Consider the following 25,691-nt stretch of genomic DNA (forward strand, 5'->3'; position numbering starts at 1 on the left):
TCAAAGAAGTTTGAAGACCCCTGAGATCTATCAGAGATGAACCGGATCATGCAGGAAAAATAAAAGTAACTGACTGGTATTTTTTGATGCGTAGCAAAGAGCGCCAAAAACGGCCCTCCCTCTCCCACACAGCAGTGAAGAGAAACGAAACTGTCACAATTAAAGCAAAAAAACTGCCAAGTGGAAAATAATGCCCAAATATTTATTCACACAGTACCTCAGCAATGTAAACGATTCTACATTCCAGCAAAAACGTTTAACATGATAAATAGTTATTAAAAAGGATTAGTGACCTTTAACAGAGTAGTTCCGGTGAAATACCATCCCCAGAATACTGAAGTGTATACATACATGTCATTTTAACGGTATGGCAGGATTTTCTCATCAATTCCATTCAGAAAATAAAAACTGCTACATACCTCAATGCAGATTCATCTGCCCGCTGTCCCCTGATCTGAAGCCTTTACCTCCCTCAGATGGCCGAGAACAGCAATATGATCTTAACTACTCCGGTTAAAATCATAGTAAAAAACTCTGACAGATTCTTCCTCAAACTCTGCCAGAGAAGTAATAACACGCTCCGGTGCTATTTTAAAATAACAAACTTTTGATTGAAGTCATAAAAACTAAGTATAATCACCATAGTCCTCTCACACATCCTATCTAGTCGTTGGGTGCAAGAGAATGACTGGGACTGACGTAGAGGGGAGGAGCTATATGCAGCTCTGCTGGGTGAATCCTCTTGCATTTCCTGTTGGGGAGGAGTTATATCCCAGAAGTAATGATGACCCGTGGACTGATCACACATAACAGAAGAAAAACAGTTTCTATTTCCCGGGCGCTGAATAAAAGATCATGTTGCAGCTTTTCAAATCGGTTTCAATGAAGCGTCATTCTTGAAAATCCATGATGTAGCAACTGATCTAATGGAATGAGCTGTGATACTTTTGGGGGAGACTTTACCGCCACCAAGTAAGCATTATGAATCACCTGTTTGAGGCAAGTATTTAGGTTTTGTGCTGCCCAAGGCACTCAAAATTCTGCTGCCCTCCTTCTCCCTCCAGGTTTTAGGCATAATATGTTTTGGTCATGGTGTTATCTCTTTTTTTTTTTGTACATTAGGTGGCCATGCCAACAATAAATTTGGGCGCGTTTTTCTTGAGGGGGATGGGTCTATTTAGTATTTAACTATGTTTGTTGGGGGGGGCGGGGCCAACCGCCGAAGCAGCAAGACGTGCTTTGTGGAGCTCTAAGGAGGATTCCTCAGCTGAAGGAGGTTTAGAAACTGAAGTCTCGGACTCAGAAAGTTCACCCTCTGAAGCTACAGAGGTTCACTCATCCTCGGATAGCTGGGACATAGTAGCTAAATCCGTCAAATATTTAGATGACTCTAGGTCAGGAGAACCATGTTTAACCTTTCTCTTGGGTTTGCTAGAGCAAGGTAAGGCACTCAGGGCCGCAGACATCGCCAATAGTAACTGGGCGGTAAAGTCTGCTGGAAAAAAGCCCCCTCCAGATGGAGGATTAGTTGAGCCGTGGGGAACTGCATGTGGAGCGGGTAGTGAAGAAAGGGCAGTAATCTCTCGGGACCCAGATTCCTGAGCGGTAGACGGCTCAGAGGGGCTAATAGCGCTTTGAGTATTAGAAGGCTTGTCTCCCTTCTTAGACTTTAGAACAGTGCTTAGGCAAATGGAACAAAATTGAGCAGGCGGGCAAACTACGGCCTCCTCATAATATAAACAGGAATTATTAATCAGAGTATCAGAGTCCTCCATAGCTAAAATATATTCACAGAAGGACAGACAAAAAGTAAAAGATTTTATTAAAAAAACAGCACCTTTATAATCCCAATGGCTGGGGTACTCACCACACCTAGACAGCTAACAGTGAGAATGCTCTCTTTAGGAGTGATGTCCGCAGTAGGATCGTAGGAAATGAAAAGACCGCACCCGGTCACATGGAGCATAGGACAGGACTGCATTAAAAAAAGCGCTAAGCTATTATGAACTGTGCAACACTCAAAAACGAAAGTGAAACCTGTTTGTTCCAAGCCAAAAGCACACAGTCTATGAGCCCAAAAAACTCTCACATTAAAGCAGTGATAAATAACCCCCATCTGTTCTAATAATCTCCCTGAAAGAGGTATTAACCCTTGATCCTATTGAGGCATGAAGGAGCCACACTGTGACCCTGTATAGCAAAAGTGTAAATATAAACGGTCTTACCAACAGGATCCATGCTGTGGAACAGGCACAACCTCTCAAGTATGACAGTCTTGCAGCGATGCTTCTGACATGGACTTGAGTGTGTAACAGCAAGCAGTGAAACTCGTCAACACTGATTGCTCAGGAGCTGTTTGGCGACAGTCTGGATGGGTTCGCAGAAAAACTTTCCCTGCATCGTCAGACTCTAACTTTCATCAATACGCTCAATGCGAGGTTGACATGATTACTTAAAACTCCAGTCCTTTCTTGAAGGGAACATACCCATTACAGGACTATCCAAAATCTTCTGCCACTTCTCTGCCACCTCCTATAGTGATGACAGGCAAAGAATGACTGGGGGATAGGGGAAGTGGGAGGGATATTTAAGTCTTTCGCTGGGGTGTCTTTGCCTCCTCCTGGTGGCCAGGTGTTGTATTTCCCAACAGTAAGAAATGAAGTTGTGGACTCTCCCTGTCTTATGGAAGGAAATATTATATACATTGAATTTACTCTGACGTACCACTATAATGCTGGTTAGTCCAGGGGTAATTACAGGCTAGATAGTATGTATATATAGATTTTATAAATTAATTCTCATCAAAAGCAATGTGTAAAGGGATAGAAGCTAAAATCCCCTGCCCCTATGCCATTTGTATTTACAGTTTTACATTACACACTGTGTTTATAGTTTATCTACCTCGGCAGAATACTCCTCTAACTTTGGCGCTCACTCCAGCATCTGTCTGTTGTAACTGACATCAGTACAGTTGGAGGGGTTTGTCAAAGAGCCATTGTGCTATGCATACCAGTGCTTGAAAAATATGACAGGCTCTGCCATCCATCTGTTGTAACGGACATCAGTGCAGTTGGAGGGGTGTGTCAAAGAGTCTTTGTGCTATGCGTACCGGCGTGGTTTTGTTACTTTAAAAATATGACAGGCTCCATACACACTGTCGCAAGCTGACACAGAGGCTCCAAAAATTGCCGCCCCCTCCAAGCTACCGCCCTAGGCACGTGCCTAGTTTGCCTAAGCAGTAATATGCCTCTAATCTAAACCCGCCACAGTAGCTTTCTGACCTAAAACAAGGACCAGAATGGTAAACTCTTTAAAGAACTGAAGATAAAAGTTTGTGTACATGCTCAGTAGGATCTTGCTCCCCAGAAATTGTAAATATAAAAAGAATATGCAAAATTTGATAATGGAAGTAAATTGGAAAGTGTCTTAAAACTGCATGTTCTATCTAAATCATAAAAGTTTATTTTGACTTGAGTGTCCCTTTAAACCCTCTAAAAGAACACCATCAAAGTATACTTTCCAAACTTTTTGGTAAATCTTTTGGGTTACTGGCTTTCTAGCCTGCAATAGAGTATCAATGATAGCATCTGAAAAACCTCTGTTTCAGAATTAGGTGTTTAACCTCAACTCCGTCAAACTTAGAGATTTAAGATCTTGGAAGAATAGAGGACCTTGGGACAATAAGTCCTGCCTCTGAGGAAGAAGCCAAGGAGAACTGGACATATGAATCAAGTCTGCATACCAGGGGTTCTGCAGGGCCAAGCTGGAGCTATTAAGGATGACCCAGTCAGACTCCTGCTTGATTCGAGCAATTATTCTTGCAAGCAGAACAAAAGGAGGAAACAGGTAAGCTAGATGAAAACCCATGGGCACACTAAGGCAACTATCTGCGCCTTTGGATCCCTGGACCGTGCACAATACACTGGCAGTTTGTGATTTGAGTGAGAAGTCATCAGATCAATATCCGGAAGACCCCACTTGGCAACTATCTGAAAATGTTCCAATTGAGAGACCACTCTCCTGGGTGAACGGACTGACAAGCTGAGATAGTCACCTCACAATTTTTTTTATTTCTGGAATGTGAGCTGCTGACAGGATACAGTGATTCTGTTCTACCAAACCAAAAGCTGGGATACTTCCTGCATAGCCAAAATAATAATAGCTTAGAGAATCTCTGATGAGGTTTCCACAGGTAGGAAAGCCGAGTCCCCTTAGCTATGCTATACTGATAAAAGTATGTACAAATAGCCTGTGACTATGTGAGTGCTTAAAGTCACTCACCTTGGAGAAGCACCCCTCCACTGAGTTTACTAGCAAGATCTGTAGCTGTATCCAGAAGAGAGCCCATCCAGTGCTGTACAGGTAATGGCAGAAGATATGAGAGGAAAGTACCTTAAATCCTATAGGAGGAGGTTAAGAGACATGTTCCTGCAACACCTAAAGATAGTTATGACTAAAATCCCATAGGGAGATACAGTGCACATAACCTGGTACTCCTATACCCTAGAGTCCACACATAGGTCTGAGCTTCCAATAAATAATCTAAGTAGAAGTAACTGGAACACCTCAATCTTCACATTCACTCTTGAGGGACAAAGAACAAACAGTAGTGCTGGGAGGGGGGAGTGATTAAAAGCTCTTTTTGGGGTTCTTTGCCGCCTCCTGGTGGCAGGAATTTGTTAAGGCTATGTGGACTCATCTAATTAAATATTTTTTTATAAAGGAAAGTAAAATCAAAATTCATATATAACATGCAATTTTAAACAACTTTCCAGTTTTCATCTATTATCAAATTTGCATTCTTCTCTAGTATCTTTTGTTAAAGAGAAAATTTAGGTAGGAACATAAGAGCTCAGGAGCGTGCATGCGTCTCTAGCATGCTATAGCAGCAGTCTTTGCAACAAAGTATAAACATTTCTATAAACACTAAAAGGGTATGCACCTGCTCCTGAGCTTCTTTAAGCCTACTTAGATTTTCTTTTCAACAAAAGATACTAGAAGAACAAATCACAATTGATAATAGTTGGAAAAAATATATAAACTAGTTCATTTCAGAAAATCATATTACGTTCAAATTTTGTATTTATCATAGATTCTTCTAAAATTCAGGTTAATGGTTTTCTAAGTAATTAGTAAGGTATTGCTATGATTGGTCCTCAAATACTCACACGTCTGTCACAGAAGATGGGATGTTCTCTTCTACCCACTTCAGATCATCCTCCTGTTAGTGAGAATAAACCAATTAGTGCATAATCCGTGCTCTGGGGTAGAGCGGTAAAAACATTTCCCTTCTGAATGCAGAGCTATTCAGAGAATCCACTGAAAAGAAACCTTAGCAAATAATGTGACCTGTCTATGGCTAATGGCTGCTGAAGAAAGTGATGCCAGGCAGGTGGTTAAGATCTTTAGTGTACTGCAGATTTCCCTAGATCATATTAGTGGATCAGTAACTCTTGCCTGACCTAGTGCAATGCACACAGAATATAAACATAATAAGTGATCCACAAAATATTACATTTATAGACACCATGGCTTGACCATGCAGAATCATATAAGTATTGTAGTACACAAGGGCTTGTGATTTTGAGGTTACCGTTCTTGTCGACCAAGCAAATTACACATTTTCTATCTTTCCATCTCTACCTATATAATATAACCTGTCTATAGACATTTGTGCTTTGTTATATGTTTTGCCAACGAGTAACAGATTTATATTCTTCTTTGGACATTCATTTAGTTTAAATGTCAGAGATATTTGACCCAAAATGCACCTTAAAATATATTTAAAGATAGTTTGATTTACACTTCTAATATATTTAATCTAACTTGGAACTAAACGGAAGCCAGAAAAAGATAAGTTATTTGCAAAATAAACAACAAAAACCTCTAGGCTATAGGTCCTGGACTTTGTACCAGATTGTTGTATTTCATGGAGCACAATCTTTACAGATTCGAATATAAATTTTTTTACTCACCACTTTGCCTACTTTAGCATTTCCATTGGTTTCCTGTTTTGCACTCCTCATTTTCATTCCCTCTGTGACAAACAAAATATAAAAAAAGGTAATCATCTTGCACAGGCAATGTGAAGAGCACAAGTTACACAAAACACTGCTAGCTGACAGTGGGCTGATTTAGGGGATGGATGAGGAATGCATACGATACACTGGAATAATGTTCCTACCAAAACTTTCTTTTAGCATTGGTTCCTTCTGTTCATCATCGTCATCTTCCTCAGTCAGCGGAGAGAAGGCAAACCTACCAGGAAGGCAAACCATGAATGATCTCATAGATACAACAACCTGCTTATTTTACCGAAGACATCCTAACCTGCTACTTTACAAGCCCAAGACTAAAACTGGCTGTTCATAAGAAACAGAGAATTGGAGGAAATTCAAATACCTTATAATGAAGTTACTAGTGCAAAAAATAAAATGCCTAACGCTTTAGATTTTTTAATTTTTTTTATTAAACTAAAGCTCTCATAGTTGCATTCTTAAAGTTGCCCAACTGTTGAGCCAGTGCAGGACACTAAAGGGACAGTCTACACCTGATTTTGTTATCGTTTAAAAAGATTGAAAGTTTCTTTATTACCCATTCCCAAGTTTTGCATAACCAACACTGTATTAATATACTTTTTACCTCTGTGATTAATTTGTTTCTAAGCCTTTGCAGCCTGCCCCTTATCTCAGTTATTTTGACAGACATGCATTTTAGCTAATCAGAGTGAGCACAATGTTTTCTATATGACACACATGAACTAGCAGTGCCCAATTGTGAAAAACGGTCAAAATGCACTGGGATACGAGTCAGTTCCACGGTTTAGAAATTAATATATGAGCCTACCTAGGTTAAGCTTTCCACAAAGAATACCAAGAGAGCAAAGCAAATTTGATGATAAAAGTAAATTGGAAAGTTGCTTAAAATAGCATGCCCTACTGGACTCATGAAAGTAAAATTTTGACTATACTGTCCCTTTAAAGCATGACTTTAGCAAAGGAGTAAAAAACATGTATGCAAGCAACAATGCAATAACATGATCTAGCACATTAGAGCCTTTTATTTTTTGCAGAAGTATGTCCCTTAAAGATACAAGAGGTGCATACTTCTATGCACCTGTAGTTCCTGCCTAACCAACTATCATGCTCTAAGGACAGTCAGGCCCAGTGAACTCTCCAACCTTTCCTAATGCAGTGCTCACATAAAGCATCCTGAAGCTATTTGCTGTTGTGGGAAGGGGGCAAGTGTGGGCGAATTAAACATTTTAAATTCTTGGGTTCTTATACCTAGCTTTCTCTAATAAACACAATTGGCCAATATGCAAGAATGGTTTATCATGATAAAATGAAGAGGATTATAAGACTATAAGCACTATTAGGCTAAATAAAAGGACTATAATTGCTAGAACCCAAAAACTCAACCTTCTGCCATAAATGAGATATTTTAGGCTTATTACATTTATAATTTTTGCTTCAAACTCCACACATTAATAATTTAGAAGCACTTTAAACATATATGAGAGAGTAAATATCTGTAAGGAGAGTATTACAGGAATTGCTGCTATGACTGTTGTCTCTACGCATCTAATACAGGATAAGCATATGTAAGCAGCAACGCTAATATTTATAAGAACCCCTCTCTTTGTGTGCGTTAAGGACAAAGGTATATGCAAGATATAGTTCCACATATATTTCTTATTGCAGCTTTATGTCTCTAAGCAAAAGTATGGCTCTTCCATGGACCGTGCTTTAAAGGGCCACTAAACCCAAAATCTTTCTTTCATGATTCAGATAGAGAATAGAAATTTAAACAACATTACAATTTACTTCCATTATTTATTTTGCTTCATTTTTTAAATATCCTTAGTTGAAGAAAAAGCAATGCACATGGTGAGCCAATCACACAATGCTTCTATGTGCAGCAACCAATCAGCAGCTAGTGAGAATATCTAGATATGCTTTTCATCAAAGAATATCAAGAGAATAAAACAAATTAGATAATATAAGTAAATTAGAAAGATGTTTAAAATTGCATTCTCTTTCTAAATCATAAAAGAAAAAATGTGGCTGGCATGTCCCTTTAAGTACCAAAAATCTTCTTGGAGCTTTGCAGCGCCTAACCATTGCCCCATCCTCCGCCTGAAGCACATTTATTTTCCCCGATGTTTTCTTTGATATCCAATGATAAACTGGGTCAGCTGGTGCGCATCGCTACCTACATTACGCCCTTGTAATAACGCCATCCCTCAATACGTAGAGAGCAAGTGGGACCACTTTCTATGTCACACTATCACTAAACATGGATCTATGAGGGGTTGAAGGATCAATAGATACATTTGCCATCACTTTGTGATAAAAACAAAACAGCTCTTACTAATTGGTTCAAATTGTGCCTCTACGAGTGCATTAAAACCAGAATAATAAGGTGACGTGGTTGACAGGGCCACTTACAATTCAGTGCACCGCAAATAAATTTTATGAGAAATCTAAATTTAAGAGATTATCAGTTTTTTCATTTGCAAAGGGCATAATAATATAATTTTTGTTTTACCAACTAGGCACAATCACTATGTTTCCTTCCTGTGGCATGTCCCCTAGATACAAGCATTTGTGCACTTTGTGATCTAACAAATCGGGAAGGCGGTGGCCACAAGGCGCATTTGTCTCTTTTCGGAGCACACTGTGCAAATCCAGATCTCAGTGTGTTGCACAAATACACATCTAATATACACTTACAAAAGAGAGAAAACCAGAGCAAGCAGTAACTAAATAGATCCAATAACAGTGTGTGTGTGTGTGTGTGCGGGGGGGGGGGGGGGGAATAGCAAAAGGACAGGAAAATAAATCCCAATATAAGCACTTACTGTTCATGCAATCATAAGAAAAAAACTTCCCTCAGATTAATATGTTGCTACCTAAGCACTCACAAAGCTGTGATTTTGCACATTTTCTAATTTCAGATGGTACTTATTGCTGCTTTTGCAAATAAATAAACTATATAATGATAAGGACAGAAACATAATGTACAATTTAACCTGAGACCCACAAGCACACAGTGTGTACAGATGCATTATTAGACAATGCACACCTCTGGTTATTTGCAGATGGCCTCCATAAGATCATGATGACGAAAAGAATCATGGAGAAGAGCAAACGCCAGATAGCATCATCTACCCACAATTCCTGCCAGTCCTATGAGAAACACACAAAGGTCAGAACAGCCTGGCAGAAACTTCACATTTTCTTTTTAAAGTAAGTCGCAGTGCAGATTGAATGAAAGTTAATATATGACAGCACAAAACATGAGGATAAAGTGTGCCAAGAAAGAAGTGCTGTATAAATGTAACAATACATTCGCTATGTAAAGTATACCAGTGTAAAAAGGTGCAAGATAAAGTGCTGTGGTAAAGTACACTAGAATTAAAGGTTATAGATTTCATTTTTTAAATATGAAAACTAGAACCTTCTATAATGGATAATTCAGCAATGCTGCAAAAATGAGCTAGTAAAAAGAAACCTGCTAAAATCAACATTATTTAGTGATTCTACTAGGATTAAATATGCCAGATAAGGAATGCCAAAGAAAAAACTAAATTTAAGCTTACCTGATAAATTGATTTCTTCTATGGTAAGACGAGTCCATGGATTCATCCTTTACTTGTGGGATATTATCCTTCCCTACAGGAAGTGGCAAAGAGCACCACACAGCAGAGCTGTCTATATAGCTTCTCCCTTAGCTCCAACCCCCGAGTCATTCGACTGAAGGTTCAGGAAGAAAAAGGAGAAACTACAAGGTGCAGAGGTGACTGAGTTTAAATCAAAAAAACATCATTTATGCTTACCTGATAAATTTATTTCTCTTGTAGTGTATCCAGTCCACGGATCATCCATTACTTATGGAATATATTCTCCTTCCCAACAGGAAGCTGCAAGAGTCCACCCACAGCAAAGCTGCTATATAGCTCCTCCCCTAACTGCCATATTCAGTCATTCGACCGAAAACATGCAGAGAAAGGAAAAACCATAGGGTGCAGTGCTGACTGTAGTTCAAATGAAAAAATGACCTGCCTTAAAGTGACAGGGCGGGCCGTGGACTGGATACACTACAAGAGAAATAAATTTATCAGGTAAGCATAAATTATGTTTTCTCTTGTTAAGTGTATCCAGTCCACGGATCATCCATTACTTATGGAATACCAATACCAAAGCTAAAGTACACGGATGATGGGAGGGACAAGGCAGGTACTTAAACGGAAGTTACCACTGCCTGTAAAAAACCCTTTCTCCCAAAAATAGCCTCCGAAGAAGCAAGGTATCAAATTTGTTAAATTTGAAAAGTATGAAGCGCAGACCAAGACTCCGTCTTGTAAATCTGTTCAACAGAAGCCACATTTAAAAAAGGCCCAAGTGAAAACCACAGCTCTAGTAGAATGAGCTGTAATCCCTTCAGGAGGCTGCTGTCCAGCAGTCTCATAAGCTAAATGAATTATGCTTTTTAACCAAAAAGACAGAGAGGCTGCTGAAGTCTTTTGACCTCTCCTCTGTCCAGAATAGACAACAAACAAGGTGAACGTTTGATGAAAACTGTAGTAGCTTGTAAGTAAAACTTTAAAGCACAAACCACGTCCAATATTGTGTAATAGACGTTCCTTCTTTGAGGAAGGATTAGGATACAAGCATGGAACAACTATCTCTTGAGTGATGTACTTGTTAGATACCACCTTAGGAAAAAACCCAGGTTGGTACGCAGGACTACCTTATCCGTACGAAGGACCAGATAAGGAGAATCACATTGTAACACAGATAACTTGGAGACTCTACGAGTCGAGGAATTAGCTACCCAAAAGGAACTTTCCAAGATAAAGATTGATATCTATGGAACAAAAAAGGTTCAAACGGAACTTCTTGAAGAACCTTAAGAATCAGGTTTAAGCTCCATGGCGGAGCAACAGTTTTAAACACAGGCTTGGATCTAACCAAAGCCTGACCAAATGCCTGAACGTCTAGAATACCTGCCAGACGCTTGTGCAAAAAAATAGACAGAGTAAAAATCTGTCCCCTTTTAAGGAATTAGCTGACAACCCTTTTCTCAAAAACATCTTGGAGAAAAGATAATATCCTGGGAATCCAGACTTTACTCCATGAGTAACCCTTGGATTCATAACAATCAGATATTTACACCATATCTATGTTCAATTTTCCTAGAGACAGGCTTTCATGTCTGTATTAAGGTATCAATGACTGACTCGGAGAAGCCATGCTTTGATAACATCAAGCGTTCAGTCTCCAGGCAGTCCATCTCAGATTGATTCTATTTAGATGGTTGAAAGGACCCTGAGGTAGAGGGACCTGTCTCAGAAGCAGAGACCGTGATGGAAAGGATGACATGTCCACCAGATCTGCATACCAGGTCCTGCGTGGCTACGCAGGCGCTGTGAAAAACACCAAAGCCCTCTCCTGCTTGGTCTTGACCTCCGGAGGAAATCCCACTCCCCCGGAAGAAAAGTCTGACGACTTAGAAAATCCACCTCCCAGTTCTCAACACCAAGGATATGGATAGCTGATAGACAAGAGTGAGTCTCTGTCCAGTGAATTATTGTAAGACTTCTAACATCGCTAGGGAACTTCTGTTCCCCCTTGATGGCTGATGTAAGCCACAGTCGTGTATATTGTCCGACTGAGTATGATGTACCTCAGAGTTGCTAACTGAGGCCAAGTCTGAAGAGCATGGAATATCACTCCCAGTTCCAGAATATTTATTAGAAGGAGGGTCTCCTCCTAAGTCCACTATCCCTGAGCCTTCAGGGAGTTCCAGACTGCATCCCAACCTAAAAGGCTGGCATCTATTGTAACAATTGTCCCATCTGACCTGCGGAAGGTCATACCCTTGGACAGATGGACCCGACATAGTGACCAGAGAAGAGAATCTCTGGTCTCTTGGTCCAGGTTTAACAGGGGGACAAATCTGTGTAATCCCCGTTCCTCTGACTGAGCATGCATAGTTGCAGCGGTCTGAAATGTAGACGTGCAAACGGTACTATGTCCCTTGCCGCTACCATTAAGCCGATTTCATTCATGTACTGAGCCACCGAAGGGCGCGGATGGGATGAAAAAACACGGCAGAAATTTAGAAACTTTGACAACCTGGACTCCGTCAGGTAAATTTTCATTTCTACAGAATCTATCAGAGTCCCTAGGAGGGAAACCCTTGAGATTGGGGATAGAGAACTCTTTCCTTGTTCACTTTCCACCCATGTGATCTCAGAAATGCCAGTACTACGTCCGTATGAGACTGGGCAATTTGGATGTTTGACGCCTGTATCAGGATGTCGTCTAAATAAGGGGCCACTTCTATGCCCCGCGGTCTAAGGACCGCCAAAGCGACCCCAGAACCTCCATAAAGATTCTTGGGGCTGTAGATATCCCAAAGGAAAGAGCTACAAACTGGTAATGCCTGTCTAGAAAGGCAAACCTGAAAAACGATGGTGATCTTTATGCATCACAATGTGAGGATAAGCATCCTTCAAATCCATTGTAGTCCTCTATTGACTCTCCTGGATCATAGTTAAGATGGTACGAATAGTTTCCATCTTAAATGACGGAATTCTGAGGAATTTGTTTAAGATCTTTAGATCCAAAATAGGTCTGAAGGTTCCCTCTCCTTGGGAACCACAAACAGATTTGAGTAAAAACTCTGTCCCTGTTCCTCTCTTGGAACTGGATGGATCTCGTACACAATGTAAGAATGCCTCCTTCTTTATCTGGTTTGCAGATAATTGTGAAAGGCGAAATCTCCCCTTTTTTTGGGGGGGGAATGTTTGAAATCCAGAAGATATCTCTGGGATATAAATTCCAATGCCTAGGGATCCTGGGCATCTTTTGCCCACGCCTGTGCGAAGAATGAAAGTCTGCCCCCTATAGGATCCGTTACCGGATAGGGGTCCGTTCCTTCATGCTGCCTTAGAGGCAGCAGCAGGCTCCTTGGCCTGCTTATCTTTGTTCCAGGTCCGATTGTCTCCAGACCGCCTTGGACTGAGCAAAAATTCCCTCTTGTTTTGCCTTAGAGGAAGAGGATGCCACACCTGCCCTGAAGTTTTTAAAAGGCACGAAAATTAGACCTTTTTTTTTTTTTTTTTTTTTTGGCCCTTGATTTGGACCTATCCTGAGGAAGGGCATGACCTTTTCTTCCAGTGATATAAGCAATAATCTCCTTCAAACCAGGCCCGAATAGGGTCTGCCCCTTGAAGGGAAGTTAAGTAGCTTATTTATTAAAGTCACGACAGCTGACCATGATATAAGCCATAGCGCTCTGCGCGCCAGTATAGTAAAAAACAGAATTCTTAGCCGTTAGTCTAGTCAAATGAACAAGGCATCAGAAAACAAAGGAATTGGCTAGCATAAGCTTGTCAAATATATTCATCCAATGGAGTCGCTTAACTGTAAAGCCTCATCAAGAGACTCAACCCAGAACGCCGCAGCAGCAGTGACAGAAGCAATGTATGCAAGGGGCTGCAGGATAAAACCCTGTTGAATAAACATTTTTTATCCATTGGATCTAAAAAGCACAACTGTCCTCATCAGAGGTAGTGGTACGCTTAGCTAGAGTAGAAACTCTTCTCTCCACCTTAGGAACTGTCTGCCAGAAGTCCCGTGTGGTGGTAACTATTAGAAAACATTCTTCTAAAAAATAGGAGGGGAAGAGAACGGCACACCTGGTCTATCCCATTCCTTATTAAAAAATGTTTAGTAAACCTCTTTAGGTATTGGAAAAAACATCAGTACACACCGGCACTGCATATTATTTATCCAGTCTACACAATTTCTCTGGCCCTGCGATTGTACACATTCATTCAGAGCAGCCAAAGCCTCCCTGAGCAACAAGTGGAGGCTCTCAAGCATAAATTTTAAATGTAGAAATATCAGAATCAGGTTAAATCATCTTCTTTGAGTAAAAAAAAAAAATCACCCACAGACTAAGCATATTGTGAGGTAGTATCATACATGGTTCTTAAAGCGTCTGTATGCTCTGTATCTACCCCCAGAGCTAACTGCTTTCCTTTAATTTCAGGTAGTCTGACTAATACTGCTGCCAGAAACATAATTTATGTAAGAACTTACCTGATAAATTCATTTCTTTCATATTAACAAGAGTCCATGAGCTAGTGACGTATGGGATATACATTCCTACCAGGAGGGGCAAAGTTTCCCAAACCTTAAAATGCCTATAAATACACCCCTCACCACACCCACAAATCAGTTTAACGAATAGCCAAGAAGTGGGGTGATAAGAAAAAAAGTGCGAAGCATATAAAATAAGGAATTGGAATAATTGTGCTTTATACAAAAAAATCATAACCACCACAAAAAAGGGTGGGCCTCATGGACTCTTGTTAATATGAAAGAAATGAATTTATCAGGTAAGTTCTTACATAAATTATGTTTTCTTTCATGTAATTAACAAGAGTCCATGAGCTAGTGACGTATGGGATAATGACTACCCAAGATGTGGATCTTTCCACACAAGAGTCACTAGAGAGGGAGGGACAAAATAAAGACAGCCAATTCCTGCTGAAAATAATCCACACCCAAAATAAAGTTTAACAAAAAACATAAGCAGAAGATTCAAACTGAAACCGCTGCCTGAAGAACTTTTCTACCAAAAACTGCTTCAGAAGAAGAAAATACATCAAAATGGTAGAATTTAGTAAAAGTATGCAAAGAGGACCAAGTTGCTGCTTTGCAGATCTGGTCAACCGAAGCTTCATTCCTAAACTCCCAGGAAGTAGAAACTGACCTAGTAGAATGAGCTGTAATTCTTTGAGGCGGAATTTTACCCGACTCAACATAGGCAAGATGAATTAAAGATTTCAACCAAGATGCCAAAGAAATGGCAGAAGCTTTCTGGCCTTTCCTAGAACCGGAAAAGATAACAAATAGACTAGAAGTCTTACGGAAAGATTTCGTAGCTTCAACATAATATTTCAAAGCTCTAACAACATCCAAAGAATGCAATGATTTCTCCTTAGAATTCTTAGGATTAGGACATAATGAAGGAACCATAATTTCTCTACTAATGTTGTTGGAATTCACAACTTTAGGTAAAAATTCAAAAGAAGTTCGCAACACCGCCTTATCCTGATGAAAAATCAGAAAAGGAGACTCACACGAAAGAGCAGATAATTCAGAAACTCTTCTAGCAGAAGAGATGGCCAAAAGGAACAAAACTTTCCAAGAAAGTAATTTAATGTCCAATGAATGCATAGGTTCAAACGGAGGAGCTTGAAGAGCTCCCAAAACCAAATTCAAACTCCATGGAGGAGAAATTGACTTAATGACAGGTTTTATACGAACCAAAGCTTGTACAAAACAATGAATATCAGGAAGAATAGCAATCTTTCTGTGAAAAAGAACAGAAAGAGCGGAGATTTGTCCTTTCAAAGAACTCGCGGACAAACCCTTATCTAAACCATCCTGAAGAAACTGTAAAATTCTCGGTATTCTAAAAGAATGCCAAGAAAAATGATGAGAAAGACACCAAGAAATATAAGTCTTCCAGACTCTATAATATATCTCTCGAGATACAGATTTACGAGCCTGTAACATAGTATTAATCACGGAGTCAGAGAAACCTCTATGACCAAGAATCAAGCGTTCAATCTCCATACCTTTAAATTTAAGGATTTCAGATCCGGATGGAAAAAAGGACCTTGAGACAGAAGGTCTGGTCTTAACGGAAGAGTCCATGGTTGGCAAGATGCCATCCGGACAAGATCCGCATACCAAAACCTGTGAGGCCATGCCGGAGCTATTAGCAGAACAAACGAGCATTCCCTCAGAATCTTGGAGATTACTCTTGGAAGAAGAACTAGAGGCGGAAAGATATAGGCAGGATGATACTTCCAAGGAAGTGATAATGCATCCACTGCCTCCGCCTGAGGATCCCAGGATCTGGACAGATACCTGGGAAGTTTCTTGTTTAGATGAGAGGCCATCAGATCTATCTCTGGGAGCCCCCACATTTGAACAATCTGAAGAAATACCTCTGGGTGAAGAGACCATTCGCCCGGATGCAACGTTTGGCGACTGAGATAATCCGCTTCCCAATTGTCTACACCTGGGATATGAACCGCAGAGATTAGACAGGAGCTGGATTCCGCCCAAACCAAAATTCGAGATACTTCTTTCATAGCCAGAGGACTGTGAGTTCCTCCTTGATGATTGATGTATGCCACAGTTGTGACATTGTCTGTCTGAAAACAAATGAACGATTCTCTCTTCAGAAGAGGCCAAAACTGAAGAGCTCTGAAAACTGCACGGAGTTCCAAGATATTGATCGGTAATCTCACCTCCTGAGATTCCCAAACTCCTTGTGCCGTCAGAGATCCCCACACAGCTCCCCAACCTGTGAGACTTGCATCTGTTGAAATTACAGTCCAGGTCGGAAGAACAAAAGAAGCCCCCTGAATTAAACGATGGTGATCTGTCCACCACGTTAGAGAGTGCCGAACAATCGGTTTTAAAGATATTAATTGATATATCTTCGTGTAATCCCTGCACCATTGGTTCAGCATACAGAGCTGAAGAGGTCGCATGTGAAAACGAGCAAAGGGGATCGCGTCCGATGCAGCAGTCATAAGACCTAGAATTTCCATGCATAAGGCTACCGAAGGGAATGATTGAGACTGAAGGTTTCGACAGGCTGTAATCAATTTTAGACGTCTCTTGTCTGTTAAAGACAAAGTCATGGACACTGAATCTATCTGGAAACCCAGAAAGGTTACCCTTGTTTGAGGAATCAAAGAACTTTTTGGTAAATTGATCCTCCAACCATGATCTTGAAGTAACAACACAAGTCGATTCGTATGAGACTCTGCTAAATGTAAAGACGGAGCAAGTACCAAGATATCGTCCAAATAAGGAAATACCACAATACCCTGTTCTCTGATTACAGACAGAAGGGCACCGAGAATCTTTGTGAAAATTCTTGGAGCTGTAGCAAGGCCAAACGGTAGAGCCACAAATTGGTAATGCTTGTCTAGAAAAGAGAATCTCAGGAACTGATAATGATCTGGATGAATCGGAATATGCAGATATGCATCCTGTAAATCTATTGTGGACATATAATTCCCTTGCTGAACAAAAGGCAATATAGTCCTTACAGTTACCATCTTGAACGTTGGTATCCTTACATAACGATTCAATAATTTTAGATCCAGAACTGGTCTGAAGGAATTCTCCTTCTTTGGTACAATGAAGAGATTTGAATAAAACCCCATCCCCTGTTCCGGAACTGGAACTGGCATAATTACTCCAGCCAACTCTAGATCTGAAACACAATTCAGAAATGCTTGAGCTTTCACTGGATTTACTGGGACATGGGAAAGAAAAAATCTCTTTGCAGGAGGTCTCATCTTGAAACCAATTCTGTACCCTTCTGAAACAATGTTCTGAATCCAAAGATTGTGAACAGAATTGATCCAAATTTCTTTGAAAAAACGTAACCTGCCCCCTACCAGCTGAACTGGAATGAGGGCCGTACCTTCATGTGAACTTAGAAGCAGGCTTTGCCTTTCTAGCAGGCTTGGATTTATTCCAGACTGGAGATGGTTTCCAAACTGAAACTGCTCCTGAGGACGAAGGATCAGGCTTTTGTTCTTTGTTGAAACGAAAGGAACGAAAACGATTGTTAGCCCTGTTTTTACCTTTAGACTTTTTATCCTGTGGTAAAAAAGTTCCTTTCCCACCAGTAACAGTTGAAATAATAGAATCCAACTGAGAACCAAATAATTTGTTTCCCTGGAAAGAAATGGAAAGTAGAGTTGATTTAGAAGCCATATCAGCATTCCAAGTCTTAAGCCATAAAGCTCTTCTGGCTAAGATAGCCAGAGACATAAATCTAACATCAACTCTAATAATATCAAAAATGGCATCACAGATGAAATTATTAGCATGCTGGAGAAGAATAATAATATCATGAGAATCACGATTTGTTACTTGTTGCGCTAGAGTTTCCAACCAAAAAGTTGAAGCTGCAGCAACATCAGCCAATGATATAGCAGGTCTAAGAAGATTACCTGAACATAGATAAGCTTTTCTTAGAAAAGATTCAATTTTTCTATCTAAAGGATCCTTAAACGAGGTACCATCTGATGTAGGAATGGTAGTACGTTTAGCAAGGGTAGAAATAGCCCCATCAACTTTAGGGATTTTGTCCCAAAATTCTAACCTGTCAGGCGGAACAGGATATAATTGCTTAAAACGTTTAGAAGGAGTAAATGAATTACCCAATTTATCCCATTCCTTAGCAATTACTGCAGAAATAGCATTAGGAACAGGAAAGACTTCTGGAATAACCGCAGGAGCTTTAAAAACCTTATCCAAACGTATAGAATTAGTATCAAGAGGACTAGAATCCTCTATTTCTAAAGCAATTAGTACTTCTTTAAGTAAAGAGCGAATAAATTCCATCTTAAATAAATATGAAGATTTATCAGCATCAATCTCTGAGACAGAATCCTCTGAACCAGAAGAGTCCAAAGAATCAGAATGATGGTGTTCATTTAAAAATTCATCTGTAGAGAGAGAAGATTTAAAAGACTTTTTACGTTTACTAGAAGGAGAAATAACAGACAAAGCCTTCTTTATGGATTCAGAAACAAAATCTCTTATGTTATCAGGAACATTCTGCACCTTAGATGTTGAGGGAACTGCAACAGGCAATGGTACATCACTAAAGGAAATATTATCTGCATTAACAAGTTTGTCATGACATTTAATACAAACAACAGCTGGAGGAATAGCTACCAAAAGTTTACAGCAGATACACTTAGCTTTGGTAGATCCAGCAGGCAGAGGTTTTCCTGTAGTATCTTCTGGCTCAGATGCAACGTGAGACATCTTGCAATATGTAAGAGAAAAAACAACATATAAAGCAAAATAGATCAAATTCCTTATAAGACAGTTTCAGGAATGGGAAAAAAATGCCAAACATCAAGCTTCTAGCAACCAGAAGCAAATGAAAAATGAGACTGAAATAATGTGGAGACAAAAGCGACGCCCATATTTTTTGGCGCCAAATAAGACGCCCACATTATTTGGCGCCTAAATGCTTTTGGCGCCAAAAATGACGCCACATCCGGAACGCCGACACTTTTGGCGCAAAATAACGTCAAAAATGACGCAACTTCCGGCGACACGTATGACGCCGGAAACGGAAAAGAATTTTTGCGCCAAAAAAGTCCGCGCCAAGAATGACGCAATAAAATGAAGCATTTTCAGCCCCCGCGAGCCTAACAGCCCACAGGGAAAAAAGTCAAATTTTTAAGGTAAGAAAAAATATGATAATTAAAGCATAATCCCAAATATGAAACTGACTGTCTGGAAATAAGGAAAGTTGAACATTCTGAGTCAAGGCAAATAAATGTTTGAATACATATATTTAGAACTTTATAAATAAAGTGCCCAACCATAGCTTAGAGTGTCACAGAAAATAAGACTTACTTACCCCAGGACACTCATCTACATGTTTGTAGAAAGCCAAACCAGTACTGAAACGAGAATCAGTAGAGGAAATGGTAAATATAAGAGTATATCGTCGATCTGAAAAGGGAGGTAAGAGATGAATCTCTACGACCGATAACAGAGAACCTTATGAAATAGACCCCGTAGAAGGAGATCACTGCATTCAATAGGCAATACTCTCCTCACATCCCTCTGACATTCACTGCACGCTGAGAGGAAAACCGGGCTCCAACTTGCTGCGGAGCGCATATCAACGTAGAATCTAGCACAAACTTACTTCACCACCTCCCTTGGAGGCAAAGTTTGTAAAACTGATTTGTGGGTGTGGTGAGGGGTGTATTTATAGGCATTTTAAGGTTTGGGAAACTTTGCCCCTCCTGGTAGGAATGTATATCCCATACGTCACTAGCTCATGGACTCTTGTTAATTACATGAAAGAAATATTATTCACCACCTTTGCCATGTCTTGTAAAATAAACGCTATGGGCGCCCTTGATGTACTTGGCGCCATTTGAGCGTGAGTCCCTGAAGCGGGAGTCGAAGGGTCTGACACGTGGGGAGAGTTAGTCGGCATAACTTTCCCCTCGACAGAATCCCCTGGTAAAAAAAACGCTATGGGTGCCCTTGATGTACTTGGCGCCATTTGAGCGTGAGTCCCTAAAGCGGGAGTCAAAAGGTCTGACACGTGGGGAGAGTTAGTCGGCATAACTACCCCCACGACAGAATCCTCTGGTGATAATGTTTTTAAAGACAAAAAATGATCTTTATTGTTTAACATGAAATCAGTACATCTGGTACACATTCTAAGTTGGGGTTCCACCATGGCTTTAAAACATAATGAACACAGAGCTTCCTCTATGTTAGAACAGACTAATAATGAGACTAGTAAGCTTGGAAAACACTTTAAATCAAGTTAACAAGCAAATATATAAAACGTTACTGTGCCTTTAAGAGAAACAAATTGTCAAAATTTGAAAAACAGTGAAAAAAAGGCAGTAAAACAAACAAAATTTTTACAGTACATGTAATAAGGTAACAGAGCATTGCACCCACTTGCAAATGGATGATTAACCCCTTAATGCAAAAAACAGATCAAAAAAATGACAGACGTTTTTAAAAACAGACACAACAAACTGCCACAGCCAACAGTGGGAAGCTTCAGTTAACTGTTTCTATGCAAAATTTAAGCCAGCCATGTGGAAAAAACTTAGGCCCCAATAAGTTTTATCACCAAACATATGTTAAAAAACGATTAAACATGCCAGCAAACGTTTTAAAACACATTTTTATAAGAGTATGTATCTCTATTAATAAGCCTGATACCAGTCGTTATCGCTGCATTTAAGGCTTTACTTACATTACTTCGGTATCAGCAGTATTTTCTTAGTCAATTCCATTCCTAGAAAAATATTTTACTGCACATACCTTATCTGCAGGAAAACCTGCACGCCATTCCCCCTCTGAAGTACCTCACTCCTCAGAATGTGTGAGAACAGCAAATGGATCTTAGTTACGTCTGCTAAGATCATAGAAAAACGCAGGCAGATTCTTCTTCCAAATACTGCCTGAGATAAACAGCACACTCCGGTGCCATTTAAAAATAACAAACTTTTGATTGAAGAATAAACTAAGTAGAAAGCACCACAGACTCTCACGACCTCCTATCTATGTTGAGGCTTGCAAGAGAATGACTGAATATGGCAGTTAGGGGAGGAGCTATATAGCAGCTTTGCTGTGGGTGGACTCTTGCAGCTTCCTGTTGGGAAGGAGAATATATTCCATAAGTAATGGATGATCCGTGGACTGGATACACTTAACAAGAGAAATACAATCTGTCTTAAAATGACAGGGTGGGCCGTGGACTCGTCTTACCATAGAAGAAATCAATTTATCAGGTAAGCATAAATTTAGTTTTCTTCTATAAAGGTAAGACGAGTCCACGGATTCATCCTTTACTTGTGGGATACAATACCAAAGCTACAGGACATGGATGAACGGGAGGGACAAGACAGATGGTTAAACAGAAGGCACCACTGCTTGAAGAACTTTTCTCCCAAAAATAGCCTCCGAAGAAGCAAAGGTATCAAGCGAAGACCAAGTCGCAGCCTTACAAATCTGTTCAACAGAAGCATCATTTTTAAAAGCCCATGTGGAAGCCACCGCTCTAGTAGAGTGAGCTGTAATTCTTTCAGGAGGCTGCTGTCCAGCAGTCTCGTATGCCAAACGGATGATGCTTTTCAGCCAAAAGGCAAGAGAGGTAGCCGTAGCTTTTTGACCTCTACGTTTTCCAGAATAGACAACAAACAAAGAAGATGTTTGACGGAAATCTTTGGTCTTGATTGAAGAATTAAAAACTAATATTTTATCACCTCTTTCACTTTACCCTTCCTAGTACTTAGAGTACTGGGGGGTGGAGCTAAGGGAGGAGCTATATAGACAGCTCTGCTGTGGTGCTCTTTGCCACTTCCTGTAGGGAAGGATAATATCCCACAAGTAAAGGATGAATCCGTGGACTCGTCTTACCTTTATAGAAGAAATAGCTCATTTTACTTATCAATTTTGCAGAGTAAAAGTGTGCCATAATGAGATTGAGATAAACTATGCATGAAAACATAATTTATGTAAGAACTTACCTGATAAATTCATTTCTTTCATATTAGCAAGAGTCCATGAGCTAGTGACGTATGGGATATACATTCCTACCAGGAGGGGCAAAGTTTCCCAAACCTCAAAATGCCTATAAATACACCCCTCACCACACCCACAAATCAGTTTAACGAATAGCCAAGAAGTGGGGTGATAAGAAAAAAAGTGCGAAAGCATATAAAATAAGGAATTGGAATAATTGTGCTTTATACAAAAAAATCATAACCACCACAAAAAGGGTGGGCCTCATGGACTCTTGCTAATATGAAAGAAATTAATTTATCAGGTAAGTTCTTACATAAATTATGTTTTCTTTCATGTAATTAGCAAGAGTCCATGAGCTAGTGACGTATGGGATAATGACTACCCAAGATGTGGATCTTTCCACGCAAGAGTCACTAGAGAGGGAGGGATAAAATAAAGACAGCCAATTCCGCTGAAAATAATCCACACCCAAAATAAAGTTTAAATTTTATAATAAAAAAATGATAAGCAGAAGATTGAAACTGAAACAGCTGCCTGAAGTACTTTTCTACCAAAAACAGCTTCAGAAGAAGAACACATCAAAATGGTAGAATTTAGTAAAAGTATGCAAAGAAGACCACGTTGCTGCTTTGCAAATCTGGTCAACCGAAGCTTCATTCCTAAACGCCCAGGAAGTAGAAACTGACCTAGTAGAATGAGCTGTAATCCTTTGAGGCGGAGTTTTACCCGATTCAACATAAGCATGATGAATTAAAGATTTCAACCAAGATGCCAAGGAAATGGCAGAAGCCTTCTGACCTTTCCTAGAACCAGAAAAGATAACAAATAGACTAGAAGTCTTTCGGAAATTCTTAGTAGCTTCAACATAATATTTCAAAGCTCTAACCACATCCAAAGAATGCAATGATTTCTCCTTAGAATTCTTAGGATTAGGACATAATGAAGGAACCACAATTTCTCTACTAATGTTGTTAGAATTCACAACCTTAGGTAAGAATTTAAAAGAAGTTCGCAACACCGCCTTATCCTGATGAAAAATCAGAAAAGGAGACTCACAAGAAAGAGCAGATAATTCAGAAACTCTTCTGGCAGAAGAGATGGCCAAAAGGAACAAAACTTTCCAAGAAAGTAATTTGATGTCCAATGAATGCATAGGTTCAAATGGAGGAGCTTGAAGAGCCCCCAGAACCAAATTCAAACTCCAAGGAGGAGAAATTGACCTAATGACAGGTTTTATACGAACCAAAGCTTGTACAAAACAATGAATATCAGGAAGATTAGCAATCTTTCTGTGAAAAAGAATAGAAAGAGCAGAGATTTGTCCTTTCAAGGAACTTGCAGACAAACCTTTATCCAAACCACCCTGAAGAAACTGTAAAATTCTCGGAATTCTAAAAGAATGCCAGGAAAAATGATGAGAAAGACACCAAGAAATATAAGTCTTCCAGACTCTATAATATATCTCTCTAGATACAGATTTACGAGCCTGTAACATAGTATTAATCACAGAGTCAGAGAAACCTCTTTGACTAAAAATCAAGCGTTCAATCTCCATACCTTTAAATTTAAGGATTTGAGATTCTGATGGAAAAAAGGACCTTGCGACAGAAGGTCTGGTCTTAACGGAAGAGTCCATGGTTGGCAAGAAGCCATCCGGACAAGATCCGCATACCAAAACCTGTGAGGCCATGCTGGAGCCACCAGCAGAACAAACGAGCATTCCTCCAGAATCTTGGAGATTACTCTTGGAAGAAGAACTAGAGGCGGAAAGATATAGGCAGGATGATACTTCCAAGGAAGTGCCAATGCATCCACTGCTTCCGCTTGAGGATCCCTGGATCTGGACAGATACCTGGGAAGTTTCTTGTTTAGATGAGAGGCCATCAGATCTATTTCTGGAAGTCCCCACATTTGAACAATCTGAAGAAATACCTCTGGGTGAAGAGACCATTCGCCCGGATGTAACGTTTGGCGACTGAGATAATCCGCTTCCCAATTGTCTATACCTGGGATATGAACCGCAGAAACTAGACAGGAGCTGGATTCCGCCCAAACCAGAATTCGAGATACTTCTTTTATAGCCAGAGGACTGTGAGTCCCTCCTTGATGATTGATGTATGCCACAGCAGTGACATTGTCTGTCTGAAAACAAATGAACGATTCTCTCTTTAGAAGAGGCCATGACTGAAGAGCTCTGAAAATTGCAAATTCCAAAATATTGATCGGTAATCTCACCTCCTGAGATTCCCAAACCCCTTGTGCTGTCAGAGACCCCCAAACAGCTCCCCAACCTGTCAGACTTGCATCTGTTGAAATTATAGTCCAGGTCAGAAGAACAAAAGAAGCCCCCTGAACTAAACGATGGTGATCTGTCCACCACGTCAGAGAGTGTCGTAAATTGTTTTTAAAGATATTAATTGAGATATCTTTGTGTAATCCCTGCACCACTGGTTCAGCATACAGAGCTGAAGAGGTCGCATGTGAAAACGAGCAAAGGGGATCGCGTCCGATGCAGCAGTCATAAGACCTAGAATTTCCATGCATAAGGCTACCGAAGGGAATGATTGTGACTGAAGGATTCGACAAGCTGATATCAATTTTCGACGTCTCTTGTCTGTCAAAGACAGAGTCATGGACACTGAATCTATCTGGAAACCTAAAAAGGTTACCCTTGTCTGAGGAATCAATGAACTTTTTGGTAAATTGATCCTCCAACCATGATCTTGAAGAAACAACACAAGTCGATTCGTATGAGATTCTGCTACATGTGATCTGGATGAATCGGAATATGCAGATATGCATCCTGTAAATCTATTGTAGACATATAATGCCCTTGCTGAACAAAAGGCAGGATAGTCCTTACAGTTACCATTTTGAATGTTGGTATCCTTACATAACGATTCAATATTTTTAGATCCAGAACTGGTCTGAAGGAATTCTCCTTCTTTGGTACAATGAAGAGATTTGAATAAAACCCCAGCCCCTGTTCCAGAACTGGAACTGGCATAATTACTCCAGCCAACTCTAGATCTGAAACACATTTCAGAAATGCTTGAGCCTTCACTGGATTTACTGGGACACGGGAAAGAAAAAATCTCTTTGCAGGAGGCCTTATCTTGAAGCCAATTCTGTACCCTTCTGAAACAATGTTCTGAATCCAAAGATTGTGAACGGAATTGATCCTAATTTCCTTGAAAAAACGTAATCTGCCCCCTACCAGCTGAGCTGGAATGAGGGCCGCACCTTCATGTGGACTTAGGAGCTGGCTTTGATTTTCTAAAAGGCTTGGATTTATTCCAAACTGGAGATGGTTTCCAAACTGATACCGCTCCTGAGGATGAAGGATCAGGCTTTTGTTCCTTGTTGAGACGAAAGGAACGAAAACGATTATTAGACCTAAATTTACCTTTAGATTTTTTTATCCTGTGGTAAAAAAGTTCCTTTCCCTCCAGTAACAGTTGAGATAATAGAATCCAACTGAGAACCAAATAATTTATTACCCTGGAAAGAAAGGGAAAGCAGAGTAGACTTAGAAGACTT

The 25,691-nt window shown here is 40.0% G+C and overlaps 1 protein-coding gene across 2 annotated transcripts in view; it reads right to left on the reverse strand.

Moving 5' to 3' along the window:
* TMEM87A (transmembrane protein 87A) overlaps positions 1–25,691 on the reverse strand; it is a 244,168-nt gene that overhangs the window by 21,994 nt on the left and 196,483 nt on the right. For both annotated transcript variants that reach the window (XM_053697919.1, XM_053697918.1), the window contains exons 15-18: positions 9,088–9,191; positions 6,185–6,258; positions 5,976–6,037; positions 5,169–5,221 (exon numbers count right to left, since the gene is read on the reverse strand). In XM_053697919.1, coding sequence (XP_053553894.1) covers positions 5,169–5,221; positions 5,976–6,037; positions 6,185–6,258; positions 9,088–9,191 — 293 coding nt within the window. The remainder of the gene's footprint in view (positions 1–5,168; positions 5,222–5,975; positions 6,038–6,184; positions 6,259–9,087; positions 9,192–25,691) is intronic.

Source organism: Bombina bombina, chromosome 1 (genome assembly GCF_027579735.1).
Source record: "Bombina bombina isolate aBomBom1 chromosome 1, aBomBom1.pri, whole genome shotgun sequence".
NCBI classification, from domain to species: Eukaryota; Metazoa; Chordata; class Amphibia; order Anura; family Bombinatoridae; genus Bombina; species Bombina bombina.